Here is a 25,678-nt window from a genome sequence, read left to right on the forward strand (position 1 = left end):
GGAATGTAGTATGAAGGGTGACAATTTCCAGTGGCCAGATTGCAGGGCCATAGTGCCCTATATAGCTCCATGGTCGATCATCATAATGCTAAGAACCAGAATAAATTCCTCAGAATAAAGTAATTCATGAAGATTTCAGAAGTGAGGATTCTTGGCACAGAACCCTTCATTTTTATTTAGCAGAATACATATCCTGAGCTAAGGGATTTATTGTTACAACATTCAGGTGCTTGGAAATACAGGGACAGGAGTACTGATGGTTTCTTACTTTAAGTACTTAGCATTGTACTGATCTGACACAAGTTGAATTGAGGCAATTACAATATTCACTATCCAGAATAAGGAGCCAGATAACTGTTGAGTACAAAGTCTAATAGTATAGTTATAATGGCAATGGTGGTCATGCCATTATAAGATGAATTATGGAAGAAAAGCAAGGCAAGATTTGCAGTTTCCATCCTGATTTATGCATGTGGGTTTTTCTGACAGCAGATGTAGTGAATTCAAGTGTACCTGTATATCTGAAGTATGGCCACAAAGACTGCAACAGTTCTGCCATTATCAAGTGCTAGGAATTGATGAATGAAACGAAAATTGCAATCAGGTCTTTCTGTTCCCTCAAATTGTGAAATGTTCAAGGCACATCCGTTTAATATGCATTGCTATGAAGGGTTGCTGTATCAATGCAGCCTAGCTGCAAAGAGCAAAGGTATGAGTGAAGCATATGGCAAGTTCCCACGGCAGTATGACACTTGATCTAACACTGTATCAACTGCATTATTCTGGGGTGACTTGGTATTTGGTACCCAAGTCTGCAGAAATATATGCATAAAATGCAAGCTACCCAGCACACGAGAAGCTATTTCATATTCTTTGCAGTATCCTGTTGGACAAATATATTCTATGATGAGACAATGAAGGACACAACTAATTTTTAAGGAATAGTCTTGTTAAGATGCTGAAGGGTAATGAGAAGAGTTAGCACTTAATTATTGTTCAACTTGCCGAATAGGGTGCCTATCTGGCTAATTGGACCTATTTCCATTTGTTGTTTTATATTGACAATTGTGGATTTGAAAGATAACTCACATTAAAATGTGTATGCCATATATTTCTCATGCTCCCTTATTAACATTCTGAAGATTGTTTTAACAAGCATTTTCTCAAACTCATCTATCAGCTTCAGAGGCTTCCCTTGACTCTGGAGAATGGAAAACAAAGCAAAATGAAGTTATACAGTTAGCAGAGAAATAGCTGTTGATTTTAAAAAAGTACAAACAATTCCATTCCTAGCTTCATCTGGAATTAAAACTATTTGGAAGGGTGGGATGCATATTAAAAACATGTTGCCTTAAAGGTCAAGTTAAACTATTTTCACCAACATCACTAAGTTGCAGAATGTATGCTCATCATATCATTTAAGGAATGTAAAGTAATGTACCAGTTTCTTCAGAAAGAGATGTGGATCAAAGTATCTCCACCACATTTTCTTCTTTCTTGGCATCTGTAAAAACATGTACACATTAGTACTTGAGATGCTTCACAAACTACAGGCCACAATCTGTTTTTGCTCTGGGCATGGAATGCACGGTAGAAGGAGCTTTACTGGAGGGCAGCACAGCCCTCCACTGATCCCAGGCCAAAACGACTTTCGGCACATGCTGCATTGTGACCAGACTATCCACTTCAAGGAAAGCCTTTTGGCTGCTGAAGCATCCAGAAACCTGTTCCAGCCAGATGCCCCCAGCACACTTCTATTCTTTTTCCTAACTGCAGAAAATCCATGAAGAAGAAGGAGGAGAAAGAGAAGACTGTAGTGCTGCATGTTTCAATTGTGCCATCTATTTGGAAGTACATATCATCTTACTGCACAGTTAGTCTAATTCAAGGGAATCAAACTGATTTAAACCTGTCTGGAGTCATACTGATACTTCTGAACAGTACCTTGATCATAAAGCTAAACAAACAAACACCAGTAGCATTTCTTTACAAATCAATTAACTTCATTCAGTTAATACGTGTCTCTAGACAGGTGTATATGCAAATATAATCAATTTTTCTAGAATGAACAGGTTCCAAAGTCTTATCAACATATTTGAAAATGTGTAGATGTTCTACAAGATTAACTTCACATGAGCATTATAATCACAGCAGTATACAGCAGACTTGGAAATGATGGATGGGTCAAACTGTCCCAAAATGTAATTGGCTGAGGTCGGAATTAACGACCCTTTACCCCAAAAGCAGTTACGTAAGAGAATGCTGAAGTTAAAGATGACTTATCTATGCTAAAGGTTTAAGGCTTAGAATAAAGTAACATAGCAACACCCTACATAATATTTCAAATATAAGATTTTGCTTGCATTGTTATAATTGGGATTACAACGAGGTGTAATTTACGTAATGAATTTATATTAATGTACAGATCTGTCTCCTGAAATAGAGGGATCTATTTATTTATTTATTTATTTATTTATTAAAACATTTCTATGCCGCCCCTTGCCAAGGCCTCGGGGCGGCTTACAACATCAAGTACAAAATACATTAAAACAATAACAATTAAAATATATACAGTAAAATAAAATAAGCCGCCCTGGCCGAATAAAATTCAATAATATTAACATTTAAAATGCTGCTTAAATAAAAAGGTCTTCGCCTGGCGCCGAAAAACAAATAACGACAGCGCCAGGCGGACCTCTCTGGGGAGCGCATTCCATAACTTAGGCACCACCACTGAGAAAGCCCTCCTCCGAGTAGCCATCCTCCTAATTTCCTTCACTGAGGGCTCCCGGAGGAGGGCCTCTCCTGCTGATCTCAAGGGGCGGCTAGGCATATATGGACGTAAGCGCTCCTTCAGGTAACCAGGACCCAAGCCGTTTAGGGCTTTATAGGCCATCACCAACACCTTGAATTGGGCCCGGACTTCAATGGGAAGCCAGAATTTCACCTTCAGTTGTGCAAATAGTACAATCCTATGCCAGGGCAATGGGCAGGTTTGGTTGGCTGTGATGTGCTTGCTGAGAATCTGCTATTCTTTCAGTTGCTAGAGAAGGCTAGTGCACATTTGCACCAGTCTCTACATTTCTGGCAGTCCAAAAGTCATATAAGCATTTTTGTAAATAGGCAAGCCAGGGCTTTTGTCCCCAAATGGGCCAATCAGAGCTATACAGAACCCCAGCATGGCCTAGCTGTGCCATCCAGGGTTCGGCAGCACAATTCAATTACTAAGGTCATATAATGCTACCCGTAGTCATGACTGGATTGAATGTGAGAGTAGGCATGTAACAAGAACAAATGTATCAATGTTATAAATACTGGTGTTGCTTTTCAATCACCCTTCCTAAAGCAGTTCACACTAAAGTCAAACAGATGACTGCTTTCACAGTGATGGTTCCTTGTGACAGATGGGGATGGCTTGCATTGTAAGGAAGGGAGTGGGCAAACTAACATAATCGTACCTGCTCCACGCCATGTCCACTAAGTCTTAATTGCTGTTTTGCTTACACTCAAGTTGCCTTTAATGTTTGTAACCTGCTTATGGACACAACCAACTTACTGTCCTAGGTAGCATAGCAGTTGGATGAGAAACACAACATCAAACCAAGATTAAACCAACAATAAAAATAGATCTTACTAAAGGCCTTGAGAAACAGCAGTTAAACCATAATGATACATCTAGGGGGGTGGAGAAAGTTTCAAGCAGTTTTTAACAGGTAACTGTTAAATAATATAGAAAATAATATGGAAAAACACATCCATCTAAACCTAGTCTAGAATGTTTTCCTGCTTAAGCCATGATGCCACACTAAAGCAAATTCAGCCCATCCTAGTCCATCAATAGCTTCCTTGCTTTCAGCTCAGCTTACCCCTGGAGTCTGGCTCTTCTCTAGCGTTCTCCATCCTGTGTCTTACTTCCAATTACAGTACTTCTTTTTAAAAAAACTGTTACTAATTACAATGGGATTTTGCTTTCTTCCACATTTCTTCAAGAAAGCTTATGTGTTTCTCCTCTCATTTTAACATCAAAACCTGAAATAGGTTAGATAATGACTGCCCTAAACACATCCAGTGTGCTTCATGGCTGAGGGAGATATGAGCCTTTAGCACAACCCTCTGGTCATAATCTACCAAAATAAAATTCAAGCATGTGTAAAAGGCATGTTGTTCTCTGAAGTTCCCTAGTCTCACATGTTTATACTGCCCCCATCTTTCTCCATTCTCTCTGTGGCCTTTCCTGTTTCAAACTTTAGGTTCTTCAGACAAGGACTTGCTAATTGGCTGCCCTGATGGCACTGTAAATGATCATAATAGTAGTAATAACAAGGAAGTGATGGAGATAATTAATGAATGATCATTGTGATTATTTTAAGAGTAGCAGTGGCTGAACACTGAACTGCTGCTTTAATGGATATATAAATCTTTTCCCTGTTCTTTGTCCAATTTGTCTTCTGTTCTAATATTTCTTTTGCTAGACAAATATAAAATCCTCAGATCAAAGAACTTTGAAAAATGTAACCCAGTTTTTAATTATGGCATTCTTACTGTGCTTGTTATGGTATATTTTAAATATTTGGGTAGAGCACCTAAAAGAAAACTTAGGTGGCATTGCTTTGACTTAGATTTTCATGCTGACTTACAAAATTTCATTTGTTGCACTGTATTATAAATTATTTGTCAACATGTGAGTTATACTTCAATAAGCACAAGTGTAAACCATATATATGCTACTTCTATAGTGATGTATAGAAAATCCAGGGTTTATATGAAATGCTGTACCTTGTTCAAATAACAATACCCATTTCCCTATTCTTTTTGAAGTTAATTTAAAAGTATGAATGGTCATGTTTTTGTTTTGCTTTCACAAAAGAGAAGTTAACATGACCATCCTTAAAAAGAGGCACAATATCTCTAGAACACGTTGGAAACATTTTGGGCCCTTGGGCACATTTGGCAATTTGAGGCCTGTCCTGGGCAGCTGCCATGACAGGTGTGGCAAAGGACAAGTGACCTGTCCCATAGACTGTGCATAAGACAGAGATGGGGTCTGAGACCCAAAATACTGATGTCTTTGAACCCGCATTTTCTAGCGCCAACAAAATACGATTTCACAACTATTGCAGCTACTGGTCATAAAATGTGTTAATTTTTTTTAAAAAGTGGGAGGAGTAGGGAGCCTCAGTGAGTAGCAACAGAAGTGTCTACCAATGGGCATCATGTTATTTACCTGTGCCCTATACATTCTCCTCACAGAGCTGGGCTTTTGCATAGCTTCCATACTTTCAAAGGGACAGGTGCATGAGAATTTCTGGAAATAATGCTCAGCATCTGTTATAATAATGCTCAATATCATTTTATATTTTTATACCGCTACTAACCAATATTAACAGAAAGTTTTAAAATCTTTACTACTTGCTGTTGAATTTAACTATTATTTGGAGTAATAGCCTTGAAGCAAAGGTAGTTTTGTGAACATAAGCATTGATGAATTTGTAAAATTTGGCTACATAAATCATTTTTATCCAGTACTTTCCATTATAAAAAAGTGCATGGTACATTGCATATAAGGACTATGCCAAGTTTACAGAATTGGACCCTTGGTAGCTAGAATAACATTTCTCCAACAAATCAAAGGTATTGTTCTTGGCTTACATGAATATACAGTAGCGATTACCTTAAATTTAAACTTCACAATGAATGGCAAACCCACTGTGGAGATATGAAGGCCATATTGTATCAGTGGAGTCTGCAGAGAGTTTCTTCACACAGCTTTGCTGTGCTGAAATATATGTTTTACTTGAAAGCTAAAGGGATTACTTTTGAATAGTCATCACAAAGGTTGATTATATTCGTATATCATTTAGCTAGACCTGCAGGCTATTATTCCATTAGCTGTGCCTGTCCACTCCTGCACTGTCAAAAAGCTGATCATGTAATGTAAAAAGGCTAGACAATGTGTTAAACTATGAGACATGCTTTAGAAAAGTGCAGGAGCATTGTGGTTAAAAATAATTATAAATCTACTCAAGTTGTAGTCCTAAGTGTATTTACTTAGTGGTATGCCACACTGAATGATCAGGTTTAGGTCTAGACTGGAGAAAACCTTACAAAGAAGAGACCTGCCTTGTTAAGCTTGAAATAAACATTACATCTTAAACAACTATAGGTAGTTTGTTTATATTTATTTCTATAATGCCCAACAGCCAAAGGCTGTCTTGTTACCAATGGGAACAGACTGCAAAAATGCCAAGAATGCATGTCAATGGCCTACAGAATTACTAGATTCTTTCTTCATCAGAATAGAATGATTAAAGCTTAGGTACTCACATACTAGGAGACTGTGACGGGGGCAGGACAGAGATGCAGCCTTGCAGTTCCCAGTGGTTTTGTGTCTGCAGCCTAACACATTAGCATTCAGACACTGAACATGGCTTCTGAAGATGGAGAGAACTGAAGATGTGGCAGTGGATAACCACAGCTAATTATGGCTGCAGCTATGTTTGCAGCAGAACTTCTAAGTCACTGATTATCAAGGGCTGTCTTTCTGAACAATACTAATTTTTGATGGATCAGATCTTTCTAATCGTGCCTGGAAACATGTCCTCTACATTTTGAAGTCCTTTTATAGAGTTATACTTATAAAGTGGCAGACATCCCGCACATCAATCTGCTGTGTATGTGCAACACGACACTTTTGTTGTTTTTGTCCAACAGATTAACATGTCTACCCCTCTTAAATTCTCTGCAGTATAATCCAGCAGGTTTCAAGACTGATTCTTGAAGATGGAAACAACATGCCAATGTGTCTGACTCAAAAGAGCTCTCAACTTCTTCCTTGCCTCCTTTTCCTCCCTCCTTTTAAGTGTTTTCCTATCCCTCTTTTTTTTAACCTCTGCCCCTCTAAAAACTTCTGCTCAAGGGTTCAAACCTAATATAGTGACAGGAGTTAAATAACTCCCTGTATCAGATTCCACATGTTCAGGAGTTCCTCCAGCTCAGAAACAGGTAGATATTGGGGGAGAAAACTTTCCTTCCGTGAACATGCAGTTTAACTAGTCTCAGGATCCAAAATGCTCATATTTATTACAGCATAACTTTTCTAGACTAGAGCCTAGTTTATCACATAAGGAATATCTAAAAGCCACCTAATATAGAAAGCATTTTTTACAACACCAACAGATAGGTAGCATTTATACACTGGTTGGTAAAGCTATTGGAATGGCTTAGAAATGAATAGGAGTAAGTCAGTAGCTGTCCTAAGGTCTACAATGTAAAAATAGATGCAATAAAGGAAAAAAGGATGGAGAGGGAAGATCCCTATCAATTCTTAATATTATGGAGTATTATCATGGCCAGCTGTGATGGAAATGAGCCATTCACGATAGAAAAACAAACAACTGGCCTCTAAGAAATGGCCTGGTGACTTGACCTTCCTCAGCACAGCTCTAATGAGACCAAAAGTTGTTGAAGAGAGACCCAGCCCAGCTGATACAAAGAGCAGTGAGTGTAGATGACAGGTCCTCAGAGTCAGGACGTATTTGCAAATGCATAGATACTGCACCTCCCATCTTCCATTCCCTTTTATACTGTAGCTCAAATTACAAATAGTCATTTTGTGCCAATCTCTTCATGTGCTTCATTCAGTCTTTGGCTGGCCTTGAAGAGAAAACAACTGCACTAGCTTGGCTCGCTTATTGCTCAGTTCTTCCAAGTCAAAATAAAGTACTAAATAGAAGACTTTCAGCACTTTCAAAAGAGTTAAGACAGATAATCTTCCACTTTTATTACACAAAGTTGTTTAATGTAGATTATAAAGATGCTTTATTTTAGTCTCTTTTGAGGCAATGTATTATACAAAGCCATGAATGAATCTTTATGAGGACATGAGGGAATGCTAAATGAACAGCACTTGAATGTTTCACTTCAAACAGGTAGGTTTATATGAGCAAAAGGCATGATTGTTGGGGACTAGTTTATGAATTGGGAGCAGGATTTATTTTATACACCTTGAGATAGGAATTCAAATCTTTTGGGATCATGCGAAGTATCATTTTTCAGCCAGGATAGAAAACATAATGGCATCTTTTCTGCCACTATTAATATCTACTTTTAGTTTGATCCTGGTGTTTTAATGGTATTACTATTATTTATATGTCTGCTTCTATAGTTTGTGGACTACTTTAAGCCACTCCTTTTTAAGAGGGCATAAAGTCAATTAAAATTGGTTGCATAAATAAAAATATTTATTTAAAATGGTTCTATTTGTATTTCTTCATAAAACCATTGCTGCTTTCAGAGACAACTAGAACTGAAACCTGGACATCTTTCTAATTATGATAAATGACTCAAAATGAGGAATTCTTTGAATTTGTCTAGAAAAAGAAAGGCATCTTCTATGGATCTCCTGTCCATTTCCTCTCAAAGCTGAATAAATTCTTAAGGCCTGTTCTAGATAAATGCAGTTCATTGTGATGGCTCCAAGCTCCAGGCAATTGATACTTCCCTAAGCTACCTGTGCTGCTTTGAGGCTTCCTCATATACAGTTTGCCAGATGCACAGACTGTTATGTGAATGCAAGTGGGCTCTTGGCTGGGGATGTCCCTCATCAGGAGGGTGAGTTCAGTCCACCACTTTAGTAATATCTGTACTCTGAGTTGAGGTGGTTTTTGATTCAAAAACCCAATGGGAAAGGTTTCAGTGGCCTGGAATGGTATCTTGCCCAGGGGAAGGAGTCCAAACATGGAATCTGAACCATGTCCTGCATACATACTTTCACTGGGCCTGAATTGGATGGCTGATCAGGTAGGAGTGCACTGTGAGTTCCTCTGGACATAAGGAAAACCACAGGGCAAGCAGATCCTTTGTGTGCTCCCTTGGAATGAAGGCAAGACTGAATCGGTGGGCATGGAAGGGACAGGTATTTTTCAATTTTAAATACTAACTGTGGTGTGTGTTTGTTTGTCCTCTGTTTTTCCCTTAATATTTAGGAGGAATTTCTAAATAACACAAGAATCTTCTAAAAGTTGGTTATATATTCTGCTTCTTCAGGTGGCCTGTGCTTTCCTATAGTTTATTGATAAATATTATCAAAATATTACTTAGAATGTCTGAGATCATTTTGATGCTGCAAAAATTTGTACCAGCAATTTTAGAGATTATTTGCTTAGTAGAGTACAAACTATATGCTATCTGCCTATTTAGATTTAGATTGCACTAAATCTCCTCCTTGGAAAGCAGTTGGTCAAGATTATAGCAAACTCCATCTTCTGGACAGACATACCAAAGTCAACAAAGCAGAGAAAATCCAGCAATGGAACTGTAACAAAATAAGATGCCATGGAGATTTTCTATAAGGCTAGAGTTTAAAGCTTTTAAAGAGCATTAGCCTTGAGTGCATCTCTTCAGGGTAAGGAAGTGTGGGAAAAGAAGGTTGAAGGCTCTGATGCTTTCAGAGCAAAGGCAGTATTCCTTTCACTGAACCTTACAGAAGAGTCAGTTTTCCTACAGGTAAGCTCTTCAGAGAGGAGAAAGTCACCCTTCAAAGTCATCCAGTTGTTCCACTGGTATTTTTGCAGTTTTGCACAAGGTGTGATCATTTTTCAAGAAGACTAATTAGCACTCTCTCTTAATATGGATAGGGAATTTACAATTCACTAAGTCTCTGTCACCATCCCGTTGCTATATTCACATTTATTATCTGAACAGATAAAGGTCTTCCATGGTGCACCAGTGCAACTGGCTTTGTCATACATGTTCAGGTGTCAGTTTCTGGATCCTTCATGGCAGGAAGCACTCTGGACCTCTATTTAAGGTTCTCTTGCAGTCAAAACCACAGATTTTGTGTTAATGGAGAGAAAAACAGATTGCTTGCCACCAATAGATCCTACATGTTTCAGTTAGATAAACAAACCAGCTTAGTTTTAGACCTGCACTTAGTGTAGGCAATTCAGGATTCACACATTTAAAATGACAAGCATTTCCCTACTCACTGATTTTCCTTTGTGCTCAGTTGTTCTAGTTTACAACCACTCTGCATTCTCTACACCACTCTTTTATATGTAGCCTGTGTTCTACAGATGTAAAGGAGTATTACAGATCTCATGCAAAATAGCTCATGGATGATAACAAGTTGGCAGGCTAGGAAATGATTGTATGAACAAATTTAGTTCTCTGCAGTGAACTGCTTATGGTAGTTCTGTTTAATTCTTAATCTTTGGTTTTCTATTTAATTTCTGCCTGCATTGGAGATCTTCTGTAATGCAGCAGTTAAAAAAATATCCACATGTACTCATGAGCCTCCCCAAAGACCACTAACTTGACACGTAGGCCATGACAGCTAAGCTTCGACTACCAGGAAACCTAATCCAGGGTTTCCATCATGTCAGTTGTTGCCTTTATTTCATTACACTTTGACTCAGCCCCTAATGGATTCAGCTTCATAAAGTCTGTAGAAGAGGAAAAGAAAGCAATTTATTCATGTTTCACTAGAGCTCACAGAAGACCTGAATTTCTCTAAAAATGCAAATCATTTTGTGCCACGCAAGTGAGACTGGGCAGCCAAAGCTCTTGGAGGAACATGCTTTCCCAGGGCTAATGTTTTTATACCCAGTGATGGAATAAATCGATTCCTATATTATACCACCTCTTTTCTCTCTTTATTTCTTAGAAGAAAGTGATCCAAGGTACTAAAGAAACATGCTTCACCAGCTGTTAATTTTGACATTAATCACCAATATCTCAAAAATAATCATAATAAATACACACAGAAAAATTTCAGTATAGAACCATTCACCATCAGGTCAGCTTTGCTAAGAACCTAAGATATAAAGCACTGCCATACAAAATGATGCCTCTACTTATGTAACGGAAGTGTATACTAATGCAGCACAAACTAGAAGAGCAGTCATAGTATATTACATTAAAATGACCCCTCCCCTCCACACCTTATTTATTGAGAAAACAGTTTAAAGATTGCATGCTTTAAGTCCAGTCGTTCTTGTTAATTCATGTCAAAGCACAAAAGCAGATATGCTTTTGATGTTCTATCTAGCCAAAATTACAGGCATTGAGTATAATGCTGGTCATAAAAAATAAATAAGCCAATCTTAAAAACTAGAAAATGCTAAAACACAGTTATCATTTGTTCCTATTATACAAGTGCAGTAAAACTCACCTCTAGAAGACAGAGCTGGATAACAGTTCTTGGCCATTGGTTCATTGTATTCTAAAAATATTGTTTTCTTCCTTATAAGGAAACTTCATTTTTGACCAGATAAATAATTCTGGTATTGAGCTGAGTTTTCAAAGTATAAGATATTTTGTTCTGGCCTCTTTTCAATAACTATGACTGAGAGGGAGCACTTTAATTATTTCATGAGGGATTTCCTCAAACTTAAAAAAACCCCTCATGTAAATCATTTTGTCTTTACCAATATTCCATGAACATTTTTGTTGTCTTGGTATTGCTAATATATATAAACTTGGTTTCTATGACTCCCTCTGAAATATGGAACTACCTACGCTCTAAATTTTTCATATGCAGTGGAGACCTAAGACTGTGTCACTAGAAACCCTTTTTGCAAAGTTGCATCCCCCTGATAGGAAGCAGCATACAAAAATAGAAACAACAAACATTGCAAAGATACAAATAAAAACCACAGCAGTATATAAAACAGAAGCAGGCGCAATACACCTTAAATGCAGGCATAAGGGCAGCTGTTGCAAAGCTACTTATATGCAACAGCCACAGAAATTCCTTAAAAACAGCAGAGTACCTCAACATTAAAAGCTTGCGGAAAAAGAAATTTTTTCAGTAGCTTTCTAAAAACAGAGCAGAGCCCAGTGGACCTTCACTGGGAGATACAAAGTTTGGCAATACCAATGAGAAGGCCCTGATTCATCCCTGTTTGAACTCATGTTTGATAAAGGACATACCTGCTTAATCTTAAGAGTTTGAACAAGTTCTTACACGCATAGGTGATTCTTGAGGTAACCTGGTTCAAGGCCATTTGGAGTTTTAAAGGCTGACAAGAACCAGTGTGCTATGACTGTGTTGGACTGGATCTTGGGAGAGGTTCACTGGTTGCCTTTGGTACAATCACTGGGTCTGCCTTAACTACTAAACACAGTTATTATGAGGATAAAATTAACAGGAGGAGGAACTTGTAAGTTATCTTCTGGGTTCCTATTTTGTCTAGGATTTTGGAGAGAATGGCTATGCATGTGGTCACTAAGTGGCTTGCAGGGGGTAGGGGGAGGAAGGGGTGCGGCTATCCCAGCCAGTTTCCAGCTGCTGTTGGCTGCTATTTTATTGGTAGTGGGTTAGCTGCTTGCCAACAGGTTGTGATAAGGAAGAAAAGATGAGAGTAGTGCACACAGTGGGACATGTATTTTAGATGTCATTTTCCACAGCATGCTAGCTGCATCAGTTAAACATCCAGATTGCCCTTTGAATTGCCCAGTAAAAACAAACGAACAAACAAACAAACAGGGTTAAGGGAGAAGAGAAAATGAAAGTAACTTCATATCACAGTAAGATCTTTATTTAGTTATTTCATTTTTATACCACCTGATAACTGAGGCTTACTGGGCAGTTAACAAAAGTTAAAAGCACACAAACAAGAAAGAGGGAAAAAGTAACATGACAATAAAACCACAGCCATTGCAACCAAATCAGCACAGACATATAGCAGTGGTACAAGATAAAATTAAAGCTGAAAAGTTAACGGTTAAAATACTAGGAAAATTAAAAAGTTTTCACCTGGCACCAAAAAGAAAATGGTAGGGACTGGCACACCTCTTTGGAAATCACATTCTGCAGTTGGAGTGCCGCAATCGAAAAGGCCCTTCTCCTGGTAGCCACCCTGCTTATTTCCTTTGGAGGGGGCTCCTGGGGAAGGACCCCTGAAGATGTCTGGGTAGGTACATAACCTGACTGCAAGCTGTTTAGGTCTCTGAATGGACAGCTTAACAACAACACTTTAAATTGAATCTAGAGTCTATTTTATGACTTGTTTGTAGGAAATGACTCAATTATCAAAAGGCCTGGTGCCATATTCTAGTGTAGCACAAGACTGCTAGACATGTGCCATGAAAATATGCTTCAGGTGGCACATTTATTTATTTGTCATAACAAACCTTTTGACTATTTAGTCTATGCACTATTGAACCCTTATCTGATGCTCATGTTCCTTTGTACTCCTATTTCCTGGGTGCTACATTAAACTTGCTCAGAAAATATAAACTGGTCTTGATTAGTGTGCCAGGGACAAGGCCATAGAAGGCTTTGGAGCTAAAGAAGAGATCGTGCAGGATCTTGGAAGGACAAAAAGCAATGGAGGGATTTAAGGAGTCATACAGTTGGAATGAAGAGAAAGGTTAATAATTGTGGCAGCAAACTGGTGGGTGGATTTGAGTGGATGAAAGTGAGAAACTGGACGACCAGAGAAAATTGCAGTAGTCAAGATATTCTCTTCCTCTGCTGATCAGCTATTTTGTAACCAGGTGGAATATGCAGCTATTTTCTTTAGATTTTTATGCAACAATCCATGATGTGACCCTTGCACTGGAGACTGGAATTTTAATTCACTTCTCTACATTTGTTTCAGGTTTAGTTAGCACCTGTGATTTTTAGTTCAATATTAACATATTGTACTGAAGTTAAAGCCAGAATAATGTTATTGAGAAATCCAAATGAAAAAGATTCCTCAAGTAAACTGTGTTGACCTTATTTTTCAAAGTCCTGTGACATCATTTTAAAAGCTGGTTACTACTAATAATAGATGTTTTTCCCCCCTACTACAAATATATGTAAGTTAGTTTCCAATGCAGACTTTACCCACTGCATGCATAATCAGTGTTGAAATAAGAGCTGCATGGAGTGTTCACAGATTATATTATTTGAGCATGGGGGTCAAAGCTGCCTTGTATTCCTTTGGGTTGGATCTGGGAGTTGCAGAAGACTTAGTTAAGCATTACCCCTAAACCGGTTTTTTTCCCACATTCATGTCTGTTGTTCCCCTTTCACTTACTCTATCTTTGGTGTAGTGTAGTATACATAATTTAAATAACCAGGGAATGTCTTTGGGCTCGAAACCACCTGCTGGCTTATATTAGCTAATTAATGGTGATTTATCTGAGTTACTAATTTGAGCAGAGCTGATTGCCTTCAGGAATTTTTGTGAACGTTGTAAGAATTTTGATTATACTTATGCTTATTTGATGTGCTCTCTATTTTAAATACTTTAAAAAATATTTGCCTGCCACATAGAAAAGAGTCTGTTCCCCCCTGTAATTTCAACTAAGAGACATTACACTGTTTTTAAGTTCAAATAATATATTCAGGTAGTTTGTTTATGCTGGTGCTCAGTTTTATCTCTGTCTGGTTCCCTCTCATTTTCTTTGTTCTATTAGGAATTATTTGCCTAGCTTTCAAACAGTGACTGTTTGAAAAATAGTACTGATGTGATATCCAGAAAGCTTAATCATTTTCACAAAAACTAATATAGTAGATTCATTTTAGCCAAACTTCTCTGTCATGCTGGCCCGATTCCCATGGCCTTAAAGTGTGAATTTAATGGTGGTACAATCTCTGAGGTAGAAATATAATAGAAACCTCACAGCCTATTGGATCTATGTAATTTCTCTTTTTCTCTTCTGGTCTCAGTGTCTCTTAAGGCAATCTGCTCTGAAGATAGCAAAGAAGGCTAGCCATTTCTTTTACTGTGATCCCTTTGGTACTTATACTAAACAAAGAATCAACTCCCTAGATAAGGTATCCAGTAGACATCTGTTAAATACGCAATCATAGAGAGAAGTTTACTCTTTTAACGGTTTTGCTCTGCAGTTAAAATAAACTGTTTCTGTTTTACATTGCTTCCCCCATAAGATACAATTTTTGATTTAGTAGCCCACTGCATTATGTACATATCTACTGTACACACACACACACACACACACAAACTATGGGCTAGATCCAGAAACTTATCTCAGTGGGGTTACTTTATCTGTGATTAAATCTAGATTTAACCCACTGTTTATGTGCTAATTCTAGACTGCACTGGGGAATGAATCAGAACCTGACATATATTTATAAGCATTTATTTATTTCATTTCTATTCCACTCAATAGCTGACGTTCTCTGGGCAGTTTACAAATGATGATTACACTAAGCATAATAGTCACAGCATCTTATATATTCAAGCTTAGTATATATACATACAAATACGTATATATTCATATATAACAGAAACTCTCTAGCTTAGTCACTCTGAAAAAGACCCATGATCCAGTAAGCAGAGCCATATATATTGTAAAGTTTTTCCCAACTACCAACCAACCAACCCACTGATTGATCAAAAGTGTGGAAGAGTGGATATAGCAGTATAAGTGGCAATAATGACAAACGCCCATATTCAGCACTTAGCCTTCAGATCCACCCAACATATGTACAACAACTACAATGAGCAAAGGGAGAAGTTCCTGCCTTTCCTAAGCACTTATCCTTGCCTTATACTTGTCTTTAAGAACAAAGATCATTATTGCCAACCTTAGGCTTTTTCTCATTTGCCACACAAAGGATATGCTAAGAAGTGCAGAAGAAAAATGAATAGAGGAAAAACATGGAACTGCCTCTTTATTAATACAAAAATGCAGAAACTGTGACATGCAGAGTGAAGTAGCATGGATTTCCATGCATGAAGTCAGTGACAATGCTGAGAATATCAAACTCTATTCTAGCTATAAACATGTTTACTCTGAACTACACTGCTATGGATTGTACATCTTCAGTCTACCCTTGTGCCATCTTTTCTGATTCTCATTTGTACACTCTTTTTTGAGAATGTGGTTTTCCCTCAGGTATTTTATTTTCTACACCTTCCAATATCCTTTGATGTGGTGTCCTCTGATCTGTTCATTACTGCTATAGATCTCCATCTGACCCTCTCATTTATCACAGATCTAAATTCACTCTCTTTCTCTATAGGTAGTAGCATATCAGAAATGCTATTTACTCTTCCTAGATTAGTTCATTAATGATCTCCAGCTACTTAAACGGATTCATATTTTTGCAGCCATGAAATTTCCAAGCATGTGTGGATCTCAGACTTGTTCAATGTTAGAACTCATAGCAGTTTTATAGTGAAAAATAGTTCACACCTCTACTGAAGTCAAGCAATGTATCACCGGTATAGCACTTACTGACCCCCAGCAAGCAAAATTTATATGGAAGAAATGGAAATAACTTTATGTAAATTATCAAAAGCCAGCTTGGACATGAAGTGGTTCTAGAAAACCCAGGCAAAGGTTAGTATTTGCAAGACTATTTCAAGGAAAACAACTTCCCAAATATAAAATGTTTTCAGGGAAGCAAGCCCTAAGATGGCTGTAGAGAAGCCTTTTCATTCCAAGGGGCCCATTCCCTCATTGTGAACCTTTAGAGGCCCATCTTCATCCATCCCATTGTCCATCCATCTATAACCTTAAAGGGATTTGTCAAAACACCTCAGTATGGAGTAGAATAACAATAATATTCCCAGTAGTCCCCTAACAGGCATACTGGAAGTAGCTACTGTGTTTAGATAAGCTGCACAGTCCCTGATATAGCCCCAAACAGGGCCTTTTACATACTGTTATAAATGCACCTCCCTATCAGACATGATTGTTTATAATCCTATCCTTAACCATACAAGATGGTACGTGTATCATACCATTTATGTAAGGAGGTGCAGAAGCAGTCCCTTTATTTCACATTGCATAATTACCTCCAAGAAGCACTCGTGTGTCTGTTATTATAAGCTTTTAATACAGTGGTACCTTGGCTCATGAACACCTCAGTTCACGACCAAATTGGGTCGCGAACAGAAATTTTGGCAAAATTTTGCCTCAGGTTGCGAACTCCACATTGGATGATGATCCGATTGCGCCCGTCTTCCCTGCACAATCATGCTTGAAGGGAGATGGCCGCGATCGTGGTCATGCTTGTGTAGGGAAGATGGGCGCAATCGGGGCGGTGCTGGGGGTGGGAGAGATGGCCATGATTGCGCCCGCCTTCCTTGCACGAATGTGCCCATGATCAAGCCCGCCTTCCCTGCACGAGCATGCCAGCGATTGCATCCGTCTTCCCTGCATGATCATGCTCGGGGGTGGGGTGGGGAGATGGCCGCGATTGTGGTTGTGCTCATGCAGGGAAGACGAGTGCGATCGTGGCCATCTCCCCCCACCAGCATGATTGCTATCACACTATTATCATTTGGACCCCCCCCCCCCGAGCAATAACACTCCCCCCCCACCTAGGTTAGTGTTCTCTATTGTTCCTTGTCACTTTGTTTCAAATTTTTGTGATTTAAAAAAACATTGTTATAGAACGGATTAACCTTATTTACATTGAACCTTATGGGGAAATTTGACTTGGGTCTCGACCAATTTGGGTCATGACCAGAGTCCTGGAATGGATTAAGTTCATGAGCCAAGGTACCACTGTATAAGGTATATTAATTAACTACTGTGCTTGATATAACATTCACTGCTTTCAGGAAAATTCATCTCAAATATATTCAAGAGCATTTGAAAACCACTGTCTTTCCCAACCCCATTCTGAAATATCTTTGTGGCCTCCAAACATGAAAGCCCCCCACCCATATTTGTAGGTCTCCCATTATAAAGAAAGAAGAAGTTTGTGGTGGCCACACCAACCTGGATGAAGATCTGAAATGAAAACATTAGGGAAAAATATTTGATGGTGCAGCTTTCTGCCCATTAACTAACTTCTTTTCCAGACAGAGCTACTTTTGTATTGCAGCTTCAAATATAAAATAAACTTTAGATTTATAAACATACAGACTCAGAACAATTACTGGATAAGGGCCTTTTCTTCAGTTGTCCCACAGCTCTGGAATATATTGCCCAATAGGGGTCCCCTGATTATCGCCTGTTTTAAGGAAGGACCTGAAGACCGGATTGTTTGCTGTGGCTCTCCCATGATTATATGTTACTGTACTGTTGTGGCCTGTAGCTGCACTTACATTGAATGACTTCTCTTATGATAGCATTCATTGTTTTTCAGGTGTTTATCACTGCATCATTTTTATTAGATCATTTTTATTGTTGTATGTATGGGAAGGTTCTTGAACTGAAACGTGACACAGGAATGTTTTAACAATAAGTAAAAATAATCAATAGCTGGGTGATTTCCATAGTTAGAAGCAGTATTAACAGCAATTAATTTCAGCCAGGGCTGGCCAGTGTCATTTCAAAGCAGTTGCCACACAATTTCTTATGCCAAGAATTAACGGGATAAATTCTGTAGCTGAAGGGGAGCTGAATATGTGAATGCTTCTAAGCATGTATAGTGTATTTTCTCCCCATCATGAAAAAGTAGTACGGAAAAAGTGGTTTCCTGCAGGCCTGAATATTTTTATCACAGAAAATAATCAGTAGATATAACCTCCAAGGTTAAGAATTTATGAGTACTCAGGTCAAGTGGGTAAGTTATAGAATGAGGATGTGAAATTTCTTAATGTGTGCTTAAGCTGAAATCCTCTTCTTAGGAGAAGAAAAGTAAAGGGACTGCTTTCTGGGAGTTGCAAAGATAGTTATGTTTGTATGTAGAATTCTGGGAGACATTGCATCAAGGGTCACAGAAGCTAGCTTTGGGAACAGCACTTTTAGGTCTTTGAGCAAGAGTTAGGCTTCTGCTGCAGCACTACACTACAGATCAGAGGAATACGGTTTTTATGCAATGTTCTGCACTCAAGAAACCCAGCATTTCACAGAGTTGTCATCCAAAAGGAAAGCTCACTGAACTTAGCTGACTACTCCCTGAAGACCAGTTTGCATTTGATTTTTACGTCAAGAATGCTATAAAAATAAACTGCAGTGTGTTTTTTTTGGGGGGGGGCAATTTGATAGACTTTCTGTAGCACTACCTCCTCCTAAATTTTCCCACTGATCATACTAGTGAAACTTTAAAGGTAGTAACTATAGCAAAAAGGCTAATAATTTGGCAAATCCTTGTTTTTAATAATTCAAGTGTTAAATCATCTGATCATGATAGGAGCAAGTAGAAATAAGGGAAGATACTAGTATTTGGTAGAATATATGTGCATTAGTAACTTCAGCTTGCATTCTTCAAGTATAGCTCTATTCTTAGCTGTCAGTGCAATTCCTATATTTACCAATCCAAACTTGCTTCAAGGGTGTGAATGGGTCACTGATGGGGTGGGGAAAATGTTCATTGTCAAGGAACTTACTTGCACCATACAGGGAAAGCTGAGATTTACTCTAAGTCCAAGAAGCCCAATTATTTGGCATATCTGAAGAATGGGCATGTACTTCTGTCACTCAAAATGTGGGACATGTAAACTGTTTCAGGTCAGGACACTCCAGAGAAGAGCAAATTGATCTAATGGACTACTGACTATGAAAATTACTGGATGCCTTAAACTGAGGGAAAAGATCTGTACTGGTAGCTATAGACCAAGGTCCTAAAATGGCACAAATGTCCCGAATGGGACATACCTTTCATGTACTTTAATAAGTAAACATGCATTGCACCTTTCCACATACAGAGGAATCCAAAAATCCACTTACCAGCTTGTCAGGGGACAGTGTCCCTGCACTTAAGACACCTAGAGCTGCATGGATCCTTACCTTCAGGTATTACCTGTGTTGTATGCCCGGTACAAGAAATAGCTCCTCTCTCAATCTGGATATGCTGGAGGATGAAGGGGAGGGGACTGGTGGCAATCACAAATGGTGGCTGGCTAGTAAGCCAGGCCATCATTTGTGGATCCCCGAACATATATGCCCAAGGCGGGTCGTGGCATAAAATGTAACATAACCATTCAAGCTATAGTAAATACTATCACATATAAAGAAACCAATCACAAGCAAAAGTGTGTAATACTGAGCAGCAGGAAATATCCAGTTGGGTTAAAAATCCAGGAGAGCAAGAAAGAATGCTTGGTAGACAAAACACAGGTAGCAGGTGAACCATGCTGGAAAGCGTATCCCAAATATGAGATACAAACACAGGAAAGGGCCTGTTCCCAGTTGCTGCTTTCAAAATCTCTAAAGATAGTAGGGGGAAGGGTACCTGAGGAAGATCAAAGGAACAGTCACAATTATATGCATACCCTACACAACATCATTTTAAGTGGTGAAGGTGACTAAAAGATAATTGAAAACACAATTTGATTCACAGTTCATATGAACTGAGCAAATCAATACCAAGGGTAGGGCTGTAGCTTGCTAGCAAAGCACATGCTGCCAAAGACCCCTTGGCATCTGCTGGCAGGGCTTGGAAAGACCCCTGTGGGAAACTCTGAAAAGGTACTGCCAGTCAGTGTAGTTATTACAGAGCTGTCTCTGTATATGGAAGCTTCCCATTTCTGATTCTTTGTAATGCTTAATAAATATTCAATTTTAAAACATATTTGATTTTGAAGTCTGGCAAGAGGAATATATCATGGCAAAGTATGCAAATAAAACTAAGCTGGTTATAATTTGAAACAAACTACTTAAGAAAAAGAAATTTCAGTATATATTCTATGTAGAATGCTGTACAAGCAAAATTCCCAATACGTTATTATGAACAGTGACTTGATTTCATAAAACAGCAATAGCCAAACAAAGGAGATGATGACGTTGGTGGGCTTTTCCTCCAGCACATCTGTGGAAGCTACGCTATGAAACTGTGATGGAAATATTAGAGCTGTTATGCTTGGAAAAAATGCAATGATCATTTCATTCTTCCTGTCTTTTAATGCTCCAGGGTTTTGGAGACGAATAGGAGCAATAAGTTCACTTTGCAGAATTAATGCTGTAATTCTTTATCATAAGAGCAAAGCGTTACCTCAATCTGATTTTTCTATGAAATGGTTCAAAGTATTTTTAATGATGGCCCTAATTTGTTAACACCTCCTAAATTATTAATTCCCCTTTATATTCAAGTAGTTATTGCATGTCATAACAATGTATCTATGCACGGAAATTTAATAGTATTTTCTGCATATCAAGAAAAGGCTTGTTCTGCAAAATGCTATTAAAATTGATAATGAGCTAAATATTTGCCATAGCAAAGGCAGAAATTACTGTATCAATCAAGCTGGTTGCTCTTATTCAATAAACAAAAATTATCATATTAACCTTTTCTAGTTTTAAGTTGCAAAATGTTTGTTTTCATGCACACCTAAGGGTTCATATTATATTTCCTGGCCAGCTACCTTTTGCTGTTTTCAGCTGGTGATAATAATACAAGCTTTTCATCCCTTTCCAAATTAATCTATTAGATGTTCAGCATTATTTTTACTGAACTGAACCATGATGTTGTTACAAAGAAGCCACGGTCTTGAAGATCACCCTTTTACTTGCAAGAAATAAAACAGCCAAAAATGAAAAGCATGTACTTGAAAGTGCCACACACTATACACTCTGACAAGTCATTCTGGGATCAGAGTGCAAAATACAGAATTATGCACAACAGGATAGGAACCAGGTTGAATCAATATGTCTTTCAGCTTCTAAAAGCAAAACAAATTGGAAGGAAATCATTCATCAACTTCCATTTCTTAGCACAATACAGGAACTCTGAAATGGATTATTTCAGGAAAAGAGTGTGGTGGGATTCTGTTTTTGCATTAAACACCTGCCTCCAAAGCTGTAGTTGCCCATGACACAGAATGCTGCCAAAGGGAATCAAGATAGTATCCCATAAGGAAGACAGTCAATGGAAAAAATGACTTATTCAGACAAAGCAGCCAAATAACTGAGTGAAGTATGTAATAGATCTACCGCTAAATTATTAGCAAACAAGACAACCTTGCATGCATAAAATGTGAATGTGTTGCCTAACAAACATTGATGACTCACAGTGTCCAGATCAAATGAAGACCTGGAAGAAGCTAGAACCTGATGTGTACCACAATTGTTTTATTGGCTAGGCAAGAGCAGGCACCTAGTATTGGTATCAGTTATTGTGGATGCAAAGGATGATTGAAAATTGCAAGGGCCACCGCTGCATAGTATTGGCCCACTAGCCACAGGCCCCATTTCCCTCCTCTTTTAACTAATCACCTTTCTAGAAACAGTAGATAAAGAGCTGCCTCAAAAAGTAATGGAGGAGAGCTCCCCTATAACTTCAGACACTGAGCAAGATGCATGCTTCCTGATACACAACTCAACTTCTTCACTTCTATGTTCACACTAGATTTCCACACTGGAAATTATTTATTTCATTTTTAGATTGCTCAATAGCCAAAGGCTCTCTAGGAAGTTTACAAAAGCTGAAAACATATAAACAAGAAAGACAAAAAACATCATCTGAAACAATAAAACCACAGCAACTGCAGTCAAATCCGTACAGAGGTATAGGAGCAGTGCAGAATAAAATGCAGCATTAAAACTAAGATTAAAAAGTTAACTGTTAAAATACTAGGTGAATAAAAATATTGGTGCTGAAAATAATACAGAGTGGATGTGGTCAGGAGTTAATTTAGTCAGGGCCTATGCCAAATGCCAGGACACAACTCTGGAAAATGCACAACTATAAAGAATAGATCCAGAAGAATAATTCCTTTAACTGGTTGTAGCAAAGACAACAAAGAGTCTGTAGAACCTTAAACAATTAATAGATCTATTGTGGAATAAGCGGCTTTGTAGTGTAGACCTATACTTTGCTATGGTGCATACCATTACATATTTGTGAATCTTTAAGGTGCTATAGGACTCTTTAATATTAATGGCAAAAAGATGTCTTGCTGAATACTTGAACATAGCCACTCGGCAATTGGGATAACAGACACTGCTCCAAATAAAAGGTTGAGTCTTTTGAAGCAGATTTAAGTCATGACATCTCTTATTCTAGAATTTTAAATTTGGTTACAAATGCTGTTTATACAGATCACTTCCTGTTTTATGAACACTGTGCTATGAATTGCTGTAAACCATCCAGGCAACTTCAGTTACTGGACAATCTAGAGATGATGATGATGATGATAACAGCAAAAATTGACAAAAACTGATCACCTTCAAGGTAAAGCTGCAAGAAGGAGCATTTTCTGATTCTTACTGCATTTTTATTGTCTTTTTTTATGGATTGTTGTATACTACCCAGAGAGCTTTGGTTGTGGGGTGGTATAGAAATGAATAAATAAACATGCTTCTTTGGCAGCTACAGAATATTTATAAAGCTTCAAAAGATCACAATTTAGAGGTGTATTTAGTGTAACAAAAATCAGAGCAAGGCTTTATTCACTGCCTATGTGCTAAAGGGGCATAAGAAGTTTTCTGAGCCAGCTTTAAAGAAGTACTTCTTGAGATAATGCTAATTTTCTGTGCCATATAGAGTTCCCCAGTATTAGATAAATAAGAAAGTAAAGCACCAAATTTATTTAGAAGTTTAGACTTTGTTTGCACATCACATTCTTTTAATGACCTATTCTGACATACCTCTTCCCAAGCTAAGTCTTCTAAACAGCAGTGCATTAAAACATCCAGGTGGCAGATACAGCTTTTGTGTAAATGAGATGTATGAGGGAAGCTGTATTAACTTAAGCTATTTTCTTATTTAAATTACATAAAAATGGACTCAGAAATGACATAACAGTGGCTTCTCCTGTTGAGTATCTCATTATTTCTGTTTTCAAGGCAATTTACTCATTTAATTACCAGGGCTTTTTCTGCTAGAACAATCCTTGATGTCCATATAATTTCTAACAGTACTACACAATTTAAACCTCAGTGATGCTGCACTTTGTAAGATTCTGTAGTAGTAATGAATATGTAACTGGCAAGAGTATATGACATGATGATAAAAGGTCATAATACCACATATCTGTGTTGAGTCCTTAGACCATCTCAATACATTGGAGATTCAGAAAAGATTAACCGAATGTTGGAATGTATCTCCATTTTACTACCAGCATAAAAATATGGCAAGCCTAACATAATAGAAATGATTTGCTCTACAAAAAGTAAGGTTAGTTAGTTTCATTTGCAAAAGCTTGAGACAAAATTACAATACAAATCCAAAATAGAAGAGTGTCAAATCCTTCCTTAAAGCCTGTCAACTAGAGCTATAGACTTGGCTTGAAGGATGAAACTGCATGAGAAGAAGGTGCTTATGCTCACCAAGGAGCATCCTTCATTTTCAGCATTTCCTTTTTGCTGTTACAGCCTTTTGCATCACATGTCATGCTCCTCCAAGGTTTGCCTAGCCCCCAAGAGCAGGTTTCTAGACAGGATACTGAGGCTCAAAGGGAAGTGGGAAGCAGGGAAGAATTGAGAAGTAAACCATACATCAGGTGCAATGGAGAAATTAATTGATCTAGAAAGAAGAGACAAAATCATACAAAAATGCCTACATTATTTTCCTAGAAGGGTTCAAATTAAAATTAAAATAAAATTCTGATTAAGCCTATGGCTGCAAAAGATGCATGGCTTAATATATACCAAGCATTAATTAACAACTAAATAATACAACACAGCAAGCATATCAAACAATGCATTGCAGGGAAGAAGGATGTAGTCCAATACAGGAAGTGGATTAAGGCATGTAATGAAGCTTGATGAAAGGGAATGAATGACAGACCAGAACAGAATATAGATTATTATGGGTTAAGAGATCAAAATACCTTGTCTTCATGGTTTTGAGGGAAAATAGGAGTTTTTGTTTTTTTCTGTGAAGGAAATTGCACATAGAACCATAATTCCTTTTCCTTTTGTTCCTACCAGCACAAAGTTCTGGCATTTCAGCATTCTGGGTAAAAACCCATAGAAGCTTATAGCCAAAATATTTCGGAGAATCTTCAAGTTTATTTCATGTTCTGGCACAAAAAGTTTCCAAACCTTCCAATGTCAGTGCTCTTCCTGTTTTTCTGGAACCTAATTCTAACTGCACGTGCAGTGCAGGATTTACTCCATGTTCTATGGGATTGCACCTTTATAAAAATAGTTGAACTTGTTCAATGTACATTTAGTCATTTTAATCATAGCCGCTGCATTTGCCTACATGTTTCTGGGTATATTAAGTGGTTCGCAACAAAGCAAGAGAAAAATAATAGTGTAAATATACTCTGTAGGTCTACAAAGTAAATATTCACTACTGTTCCACATACAGAAAGATATCTAAATATAGTTCTAGTAGTTACAGGTGTTGCATCCAAGAGTGGACTCAGACGACACTAGCTTTGATCCTGAGTTTCCTTAGACAGAATGTTACTCATTCCGTAGTGCTATTGGCAGATTTTCTGCAATTTCTCTTTTCTCTTGTTGCCCTCTATGAAAATCTGCTCTAGAAAGTCTTATACTCCTCTGTAGCAGTATAAGAAGAGGCTGTAGGAGAAATTGGTGAAAATCATCTTTTTCTCTTCCATCAATGGGAACTTCTGCTGGACTTTTCATGGAAAGACAATTCAGGATCCAAGTCATGGTCATTTTTACTATTGTTAAAATAGCCTGATTGTTTGAAGCTTTTGTTACATACTGAGGCCACAGAAGTCATCAATGTGAGAAAACTTCCCATATGATATGTTTGTCACTGAATGATTTTTTTATTAATAGGTTATTTTCATTCTGACTACCTGCAAATAAGTTATTAACTTTCAAATCAAGATATTGTGAGAAAATGTTTGAAAGAACAAGCCCTGATGTTTATGTAAACTTGAAGATATTTTTGTCCAAC

The 25,678-nt window shown here is 37.9% G+C and overlaps 1 protein-coding gene across 1 annotated transcript in view; it reads right to left on the reverse strand.

Moving 5' to 3' along the window:
• Positions 1-4,239: 4,239 nt before the first annotated feature.
• TTC29 (tetratricopeptide repeat domain 29) overlaps positions 4,240-25,678 on the reverse strand; it is a 110,249-nt gene continuing 88,810 nt past the window's right edge. Inside the window, exon 10 of the mRNA XM_044430670.1 lies at positions 4,240-4,292. Within this exon, the coding sequence (XP_044286605.1) occupies positions 4,240-4,292 (53 nt within the window). The remainder of the gene's footprint in view (positions 4,293-25,678) is intronic.

Source organism: Varanus komodoensis, unplaced genomic scaffold, assembly GCF_004798865.1.
Source record: "Varanus komodoensis strain SLA01 unplaced genomic scaffold, ASM479886v1 scaffold21, whole genome shotgun sequence".
Classification (NCBI taxonomy): Eukaryota; Metazoa; Chordata; class Lepidosauria; order Squamata; family Varanidae; genus Varanus; species Varanus komodoensis.